This window comes from Nannospalax galili, unplaced genomic scaffold (genome assembly GCF_000622305.1).
Source record: "Nannospalax galili isolate Female #2095 unplaced genomic scaffold, S.galili_v1.0 scaffold351, whole genome shotgun sequence".
Classification (NCBI taxonomy): domain Eukaryota; kingdom Metazoa; phylum Chordata; class Mammalia; order Rodentia; family Spalacidae; genus Nannospalax; species Nannospalax galili.
The window spans coordinates 2,865,519-2,875,651 of NW_008330327.1; the positions used below are offsets into that span (position 1 = coordinate 2,865,519).

The window sequence follows — 10,133 nt, forward strand, 5'->3', positions numbered from 1 at the left end:
ACACTAAGTTCTACAACAGATACCTGTTGGCCAGTGTCTTCCTTGACCTGAATGATTTTTTTATGTGAGCAGGATAGCTTTCACCCCAATTGGCAGCATATTTCTGCTCCACAAACACTTCCCAAGAGATACCCCAGCATAAGGAGCTATCATATTCCACCTGCATAGCATCTCAATTACATCATCTCCTGCATCTTTGATACAGGTAAGCCATCCTTTTATTAATAAATCTTTGTCTTGGATTAAACATCATGGCACCTATACAATAAACTAAAATACAAAAGTATTCTTCTAATGAAAGTTTAATCAAGGTCTGATAGCAGGGGCCCACAGTCAGCTCAGAGCAGCAACTGTGTGGCCTGAGCTCTCTGTTGCCGGGGTGGTTGGTACCCTTTATCCAACCAGCTGTTCCAGACACCTTGCCTGTCTACAGCCAGGCTGCTTCTCCCATCAAACAGCTTCCTTCTTCCAAGTCCTCACATTACCTAAATGGATACAGAGGTCTCAGGCCAGGAACACAGTCCCCAAGAGCTGGATTTAGATGAAATTACTAGGAAAATTTTATTTCTTGACAAATGGAGGGGAATCTTCAGTTATCCCAGGTAAGATGTCATTTTCTCATTTCTCTAGAAACAGAGAGGTTTTAGGCGTTTAAGTAATCAAATTTTATGCTTGCTGCATGAGAAATTTCCATTATAGACTTAAATTTAAAATGCTTCCCACATACCTATTAGTTGAGGGGGACTTCTCTGGCAAGGCTGGATTTGGGAGGTGTGGAGATATGAGGCCTGAATGGAGTAACTCACTTGATGTTCTCTCTTTCATTTATAGGTTGGGAACCCATAACACAACTCTTCAGGTAATTACTTTCTCAAAGCCAATGTGTTTTTCTCCAGTTGCTTCTTCAAACAATTGCATTAAACAGCATAATCTGCATTTATTCGATGCACATAATGTCACTCATGTGCTGGCATTTAATGCATGAAAACGGGAAGCTAAAAAGCCTGTGGAAGATTTTTTCTTAGGGTTTCTTTCTTCATAAATTTGTCTCCCTACTTTTAAGAGCTATTTTTCATCATTAAGCACACCATATGGTTATTATTTTAGAAAAAAAAGTAATATTAGAATCTAAGGTTCCTACTCTTGTAAAAATAACACTGGATTCTAACAACTGAATGCTTTTATGTTCCTAAAGAAAAAATAGTTTCGAAATAGTTATCTTTATTGGCTTCTGAAAAATTGTTTTCCCTCACCATTTTTAGATAAAGGAAAGATAGGTGAATTCAGGTGTTAAGAAGGCATTTTCAGATCCCTCACACAACGTAAAATGAAAGATGTTTGTACCTCATGCAGCCTGGGACTGCGAAAATGAAGAAGATGGTAACTTTGTATTTCGGGACATACTTCAATTCCTGAACCAACAAAGTACAAAATATTAAGGTGATTTTCTGCTATCAGTACACATGATCAAGCAGTTGAATGCCTATTACCTTAACTATAATGCTAAAACACCTTGCTCTAAGTAACCTGTGATCAAAAGCCTTATTTCTGCTAAAGCCCACTTAGTCATAGTCTAAGTTAGAATCAGGAAGATAATGTTTCTATTTTCGTCCTGGAAGTATTGAATTTTGATAGTTACCATTCGGGAGATAAAACATTCAAAACATAAGACATTTTTCGAAGGGAAAGAGTAAATAAATGTCAAGTTATGCTTTTACACGGGGTGGGAAAACCCACCGGCAGAAATGCGAATAGTTTTTTCATTTGGGTTACAAATGCATCTTATCCCATCAGTGGTCGGAGACTCGGGTGCTGTGTTCCTGAGATAAGAAAGCATCTTCACCTCTAGGAACACAGGAAAACTAAGGAGGCAATGCCCTTCCCCTTCTAGTACCAGTGGGGAAATTGATTATATAACATTGGTACAGAAATTGAGTAAATCAAAAGAGTAGATGTCAACTAAATTTTGAAATGCCATAAGAATCAGTCAGGAAATGTAAAAAAGAGATCTTTTTAAGAGGTAGAGGTGATGTTTTAAAGAAGAAAAGTATTACACTCCCCTACAGGGAGACAGAATCTGAAAGAATTAAGAGGTAACCTGCTTCCTTTAACGGCCAGTTAACAAGATAATGAGAAATACCTGGTGTAGACTGATGACTGATTCAACATTTAGAAATTGTTGTCTTCTCAAAACAAGAGATGGTGACATTTATATTCTTCTCTAAACATAATTTCAAGTCAAGGTCTTGATAGCATTAATTATGTTTCCATAGTTACGTTTCACCTCTCAGAGCCTCATAAAACTTATTGGAAACCCCTTTGACACAGACACTGGGTTTTTTGTTTTTTCCCTCTCTTGTATTACTATTTATCACAATTTTTAGACATCTTTAAAAGCGAATGTTTTCTGAACACTGGAAGATTTAAATCAAGGTCATTACCAGCTGTTTGCTTTGTTTTGGGATGGCATTTCACACAGAATCAGAGTGGCAGCCATATATCTGCTGATGAAACTGAAGATGAACCCCAAAGGCCTCAGCCCAAAGGACAAGGACACTTGCCATCCAGTACCCTTTGTTCTATCCCCAAACCGTCTATCATCTCTTCAAAACTGGACAGCTTTCCTATCTCTCCAGCAATGGCTACAGTAAGTATAGCTTGTCAATTAAACATCGAACGAAACGTAATCTTCCCCAAACAACAAGGCCAGGGAATCTGATCTCCTGTCATGTGAGAGTATTCTTGAAGATGAGACTACAGATGGTTGTTGATGGTAAAAGGAGAATATAATTAAAATGACTTATTTATGGTCCTTGGAAAGGACACTGATGATGGTAGTCTCTTCCCTGCAAACTCCAAGTCTCTTTACTCACGTCCTCATTCTGACAGTTCTGCGTGAGGGAGGGCAGGGGTTGCAGTTTAATAGTTTGTTATTTAACGCAGAATAGAACAGACCCCCTAAGCGGCAGATGAATGCTGCAAGTGTGGAAAACAATGTAGATGTGTGAGAAAGGGCCCTGCTTGTGAGTGGTCAGGAGGGAGAGAGATGGAGAAGTCTGCCAGGCCAAGTTCTAGATTAAGTCATTGATCTCAAAAGTTAACAGTTTGGAGACCTGTCAGTTTATATATAGATTTAAAAAGCAGTTGAGACTTAAGGGTCTAAGGGGATCTGGAAGCTACTGGCTTCTGGACTAATTCAAGCCTTGACCAGGATGAGGGTAAGGGCTGAGGCAGAGGCCTACCAGGAAGCAAAACGAGAGCCACCCCATGGGCTGGGCAAGACAATGCTAGAGGCAACATCCTGGCAAGTGTCTGAAGGAGGTCCAGCCAGGGCAAAAGTCCAGCTAGGGTGAGAGCTCTGTCTCATTGGGCTGTTCTCCAGTATGGCCCTTTAAATCATAATAAAACTCTGGGTCTCCAAGAAAATGTCCCTATATTCACCTCATCCTTCAAACCTCCACAGCACATTCTCGAACCTCAAGGCTTAATTAAGGACAAGAGTTAGAAGACGCACTTCATTGCAAAGACATGCATACCTGGGCACATTTACAGAGATAACCCAGGAGCAGCCTAGGTATCCGGGCAAACACTAGCAACATTTGCCTTGTGGTCAGACCTACTTTAAACATAAAGCTGCACACAAGGTCCCAGCTGAGAGGAACAAGTCAGACCTAAAATCCCTTCTGGAAAAGCCACACAAGATCATTATATAAAGTCTCTATTGAACGTTTTGAGCACCAAGACCAGGTGACCCTGAATCTAGTATTTCTAACCCTTAGTATAACCTTTCCTTAAATGCTCCCACGGGATATAATCACAAAGGGCTCTACAGCCCCCCAAGTTCCCAGGTTCTTTCTGCCACACACAGGCACAGGCTCTATAGAACAATTCTCCCTGCCACATTTGCAATGCAGACATGCTGGGAGGCCCCACTGCTCTTTCTCATAGGCAAATTTGTCCTCCTCAAACCTTTCCTCTCTCAGGCTCAAATGCCTGGTGTCACAGGAGGCCAAGCAGGCAACAGAGTTCTCATAAAGCTCAAGATGCCCTAACTCACTTGCTGCCATTGAAGCCCTGGATGGAGCCTTAGTTTATGCCTTACATTTTGAGTTAGTTACTTTCAAGTGGTGAACAGTAGTACGGAACCTGGGAGTGCTGTGAGCCTCAACAATTACATAGCCTGTAGTGGCTACAAATCAGCAGTCACCACTCGCCAGTGAAAAGCAAGGAAGGATGCTTTATTTACGGCAGGGCTGTCCCTGGACTCCGGGGGAGTGCTCAGAAAACAGTGGCAACTCACAGCTGCAGTTTTTATAGACAAGTGCAGCGGTCAGAGTTTAATTTCCAAAAATACTCGATCATAATCCCCTATCCGAGCTGAAGCAAGCAAGCATGTTCACAGAAGCAGGTGTATGCAATTTAGCAGTTGCCTGTGTTCTTGATCAAGACATTCTGTGGTATTTGCGGTAATTTGGATCCCTGGTATTGTGCATTGTTTTTGACTTCAAAGTTTGCAAGGAAATAACAAGTACAAAATTCACCTTACGTTTAACTATTAACTTATTCAGAAACGGGAGGTCACTTTTAAATGGCATTCCTTTGGTTTAGTTAGGGACCCTTACCCCTTCATGGCCTACATTGTGAGATGTAGTTTAGATGTTATAGCAAATATAGGCTGAGCATCCCTAATGCAAATTTAAAATGCTCCAAAATCCAAAACTTTTTGAGCACTGACATGACAAGTGGAAAGTTCCATACCTGACTTCACGTGATAGGTTGCAATCAACAATGAGACACACTAAAAATGTCATATAAACTAACTTTGGATGGGAATTAGATTTATGTGAAATATGGCTAAGCTTCATGTTCAGACCTGGGCCCTATTTCCAAGGTCTTTTCTTATACACACACATACATATTTCAAAATCCAAAAAATTCTAAAATCTCCGAACTGTCAGGTTGATCCTAAACTTCCTAGAGAAGGGACACTCAACTTGTATATGCATTTTACTTGATAAAATAATGTTCTTAATGAAAAATTTGTCATAAAAATATGTTCTCGGCATCTGTAATAAAATTCTATGATGTGTAGCATTTTAAAATTTACACCTAAAAATAGACTACCTTTTATGTGAAAAAGAGAGAAAATTATGATTCTATATTGGTATTTGCTTGTAAATTAAATAAATTCCACAAGCCTTCCTATGACACAACGGAGGGGCAGGGCCAAGCAGGGAGACAGGAAAAAGGTAGGGAGGAAGTCTTTTCACAGCATACATTTTGTACTCTGGATTTTAACCACACCATGATGTACTATCTATTTTTAAAAACACACACAAATTTCAAAATAAAAAAGCACTCACAGATATTTGCAAAGCCTTTCTCTGTATCTGTATCGGGAGGCAGGAGAATGTAATCTGAAACCTCGGCTTACCAGCAAACACAAACAGAAGCAGAGGAGCTCTCTCTGCCTTCCCCAAGGCAGCCCTCCCCCTTTGGAAAAGGCAAGATTCAGACCACTGCAGTGGAAACAAAGCTGATGAGTGTGAAGGAATCCTAGAAGTAGAGCGAACTGATTTTTCTTTTTAAAAATGAATTTAAATTTACTCCCATTATGTGGGCCAGATGATAGTGTGCCCTCTTAATAACAGTAGCATTCATTAAACACACCTTGGGATTCTGAACACCCTCGTTCCAGGGAAGTGTCTTGGAGGTCTGACCAGTTCTAATCAGCATTTCAGCTGTTGCAGTCTGGCAAATGACTCAGAGCCTCTGAGCCTGACCACTCCCTGACGCTCTGCTGCTCTTAATGCATGGCGTGCTCGCTGTTTCGGTCTTTTTGCTGGGGACACCCTCGGGAAGTGGGGGCTGGATACCGCAGCCTGCTCACCTGCTCTAGCTCCACCTCTCCTGTTTCTCACCTTTTGTTGTCCTTTTTCCAGGACTAGAGCTTTCTTCCATCCTGACATCTTACAGTGTGCTTGGTAGAATGAGACTGTGGGCCCTTGGTGAGACTATAGAGCTGATGCATGGCCCCTGGGCTCTTATCCAGTCCTGTCCAATGGCCTTACTTCCCTTCAGTGCTAGATTACCATCCTCTCCTACACCCAGCCTGGAATGCATTCTTGTGGCCTCTTATAACAATCAATAAATAAACCCCTGATAGAGGTGCAGCAATACCGTACAGAAATACCGTAGTAAAACTGTGATACCAAGAGACCAAAATGAGTTCTGATAGAAAGAGACGCTTTGAGGGAGAAGGAACCAGAGCCTGGTTCTCCCAGCATGAGGTCTAGTTCATAGATGGGCCTTGGTGGGTGTTAGTAATTGATTCTCTGCCTCTGGACATTTCTCTGAGGCATCTCAGAACCAAGTAGTAAGACCTGCTATGCACCCCCTACCCTGCTCTCTGCCCAGGAGCCTGACCTATAGGGTTTCTATCAGTAGGGTGACCCCCTCAACAGGGGACCTGGCCTCTAGCTTCTACTGGGTTTGAGCAATGGGAAGCCCCGAGAAGACACTGGTGGGAAGGGAAGAAGGACGCTGGGCTAGCTGAGGGTGTCTCCTTCCCAGCTCAAGACCCTACTCCCTTCCCTCCAGAGGTCATAATGATGCCCCACTGTTATTTGCCCTGAGACGCATACTATCCACTGTGGTAGCCCCACGCTCAGCCCACACATTTGTAAATAGCACTCAGTTCTTCTGAGTGATCATCCTGACTTAAGAGTGTTGCTGTTCCTGCTGGAATCCTGGCTAATACAAGGGCTTACATTTGGGCCCCGCATGATTGTTTTTAGTCTGTATGCACCACTAAATTTCTCTGGGTGTGAAGTCTTAATTGTAAAATGAAATGATAAAGTTAGATTATTTTTAAATTCAACAGATACTTATTGTGAGCCCATTACATATCAGGCATCCTGTTCAATGCTGAGAAATCAAGGATGAACATCATAGAGCTAAAAGACCACCACTCTATTGGATGGTCCAGGGGCCAAATGTATTCTTAGGACTCGGTGATTCTAAAATCTCTGATGTCAAGATCTAGCAATTTATAAAGCAAGAAGAGATTTAGGGAAGGATCATCCACAAGGATCATCCTATCTCCAGTTGGAGATGGGGATGGAGAATTAGATAGAGACAAGTGGTCACAGGAACAAGGGACAAAGCAGTTGGATAAAAAAAAAAGCAAATGTGGGGCTGGAGAGGTGGCTCATCAGTTAAGAACACTGGCTGTTCCTACAGAGGACCCAGGTTCGGTTCCCAGCACGTACATGGTAGCTAACAACGATTCATAACTCCAGTTCCAGGGGATCTAATGCCCTTTTCTGACCTCTATGCAGGCAATACACTCATATACAGAAAATAAAATAAAATTTTTTAAGAAGAAAATAAAAAGAAAGCAAACATTACCAGAAGAATGTTTAAACACATGTCTTAATGTATGTGTGTGTGCACATGTGTGACAATCACTGTCACTGTCACCATCATCTTCAAAATATAGAACATGATGCCAGGAGAAAGGATTTTGCTACAAATACTAGAAAAGTGGCAAATGAAAAGAGAAACACTATAAGCTGTGCTTGATGGTATTAAATAATAATAATCATTGACATCATTTTTATAGCCATCTGTGTCTAGTTCCCAGGCAGCACAACATATGCATACCATTAAGTCTGTGTCAAATCAATCTTATTATAACTTATATTTGATATAAAAGTTAACACTATACAGTAATACAAGAAAGACAGGTCTACCTCGTCACACTGGCTGAAGGGCTCTCAGCCCTCTGCTCCCGCTTCCCAGGAACAGGTTCCTCAGAGGCGCAGCTGAAGGGTGATGCTGTCTGAGCTGAGGGTGGAAGCTGGCATCTGGCAGCAGCAACAGGACGTCTGTCTGGGCTTGCAGATAGTTCTACATTGATTTGAACTCTCATCTTGCTTGTTCTCAATAGTCTTAATCTTCTGTGTTTCTACACGGCTGTTCCCTCTTCGTCCTGCCAGTCTCTGGTCTTTTCCCATCTGTGCTGGGACTCCTGTCCACGCTGCGTGACTGCACTCTGACATGTCGTATTTCCACAAGGGCGATCCCAGTCTTCATGTACTCAACACTCACAGTTCCCAAAGCCCCTTTCCAAACTTCTTCAACAACAGCCACGATTTGAAATGAGAACAGTTGTTCCCAATTCTCAGTAAGCAAATAAGAAGGCTGCCACGGTCAATGCCGTTAGAGCTGGGGCTTCTCAGGCCTTGAGCCGTAAATCTTTCTTTTGGGCTGTTCAAACGTTATGTCAGGGAATTTCTCATTAATTTTTGATGCTTCTTCTGTGCCAATAATCTGGGCCAATGGCCTTTTGTCACAGTATGTACCCTGTCTTGTATCTTCAAGAGCAGCCGCTGGGCATGTCTTTGACCTGCGCTTGCTTTAAGAGCCAGCTCAGGCAGTTTTCCTTCAGGTCCTTACTGGGCCCTCGCTCCCGAGGAAGTAGTCCTACTTCTCTTTCTTTATAGATAACCTTTTCTTGAGCAGAGGTGGATAGAAAAACAACTCCAGCCACGAAACCAGGCCCTGGGCTGGAACAAAGAAAGCATTTTAGATTTATGCTTCGCTTTTCCTAAATCTCCCTTTGCAAACCCAAAAGACCTGGGGCCTGCTCTGTGCAAGGCTAGGAAGTATCAGGGTGCTGGACCAACTGGGCTCTGGACCTCAGTTGCTCATGCTCTGGAACTGGCCCCAAACACCTCAGTCTGAAGTTCAAAGCCACCTGGAATCGGGCCACAGGTGCTTTCTGTTCTCAGTGTCCAAGCCCCTTACCCTTCACTACCTACAAACTAAACACACTCCCCATCCTAGGACACTCTGGGCACTGACGTGCACGAGTTTGTCTACAGATCTTCCTGTCTGTTCAGACTCTGTGTCAGAGTGCCTCTGCCCCTAAGGATGTGGCACTAAGTAACATTACAACTTTTATAATTCCCTTGTGAGGAAACTAACCCCTTCTCTACTCTGGCAGGCCACAGAGAAAGACTTGGTAAAGCACAATACACAGCCACAGCCCTTCAAAAATCTTGTACCTCCTTTTTTTTTTGGCCTTTATTCTCTCTGCAGCCCCAGCTGTCCTGGAACTCACTATGTAGACCAGGCTGGCCTGGAACTCACAGAGATCCACCTGCCTCTGCCTCCTGAGTGCTGGGATCAAAGGCGTGTGCCGCCACACCAGCTGTATCTCCTTTTGTAATGACAGAGAGCAAGGTCATGAGTTCCCGGACTGCTGTCTCTAGCTAGACTTTACAACACTGTTTGGCTTGCATTATTGTTTTTTTTTAATCATATATGGCAAGTGACTTTGCTTTTCATTTAAGGAAGTGATAGAAAGTGTCCTTTTTAAACAAACACTTTCTAAATTACAAAAAGCAGCCCAGTCTAATGAAAAGATTGAGCAGTGATTGGCACACAAAATGAAAGAACACATATGAACTCAAGGTGGGGATGTATTTGGAGAATGAGTACAGCCCTTACTGTTTCTACCAGCCGGGGTGACCTAAGACAAACACCTCCCCTCTCTGCCCTCAGTTTCCTTAAGGGATAAAAAGAGGGTAATAACGATCTTCATTTCTTTTCCTGCTCCCGTGATAAAATACTTTAAGGAAAGCAACTCAAGGAGAAGAGTTTATTTCAGCTCACAATTCAAGGGTTACAATCCATCATGAGGGGGAGGAGGGAATCATGGCTTCAGGAGCCTTAAGCAACGGTCACATCATATCCACAATCAGGAAACAGGAAGATGAATGACTGTGCTCAGCTCACTTTCTCCTTTTTATACAGTGGAGGATTCCAGCCAGGAAACGGTGCTCCCCACTTTTGGTGTAGGTCTTTCCATCTCAGTTAACCTAATCAACATAATCCCTCACAGATGTGCCTAGAGGCAGGTCTCCTAGGTGATTCCAGATCCTGTGACTGTGGCATTTAACACTAGCCAGCACAGTAACAGTAGTATTTCCTAGAACTAATTAATGTGGTAAATGTAAAGAACTTAGCCCCATGTCCAGTACATAGGAAACACTCACCATGTGCATTACTACCCTAGTTCAAATCCTTCTTTGCCATGAAGTCTTTCTGAGTTACTCAGTCTGAAT

At 42.6% G+C, this 10,133-nt stretch overlaps 1 protein-coding gene across 1 annotated transcript in view; it reads left to right on the forward strand.

Annotated features, from left to right (window-relative positions):
- The first annotated feature begins 489 nt into the window (after window positions 1-489).
- Window positions 490-10,133, forward strand: part of Mindy4b (MINDY family member 4B) — a 42,651-nt gene continuing 33,007 nt past the window's right edge. Inside the window, exons 1-3 of the mRNA XM_029569410.1 lie at window positions 490-602; window positions 832-859; window positions 2,480-2,647. Coding sequence (XP_029425270.1) covers window positions 490-602; window positions 832-859; window positions 2,480-2,647 — 309 coding nt within the window. The remainder of the gene's footprint in view (window positions 603-831; window positions 860-2,479; window positions 2,648-10,133) is intronic.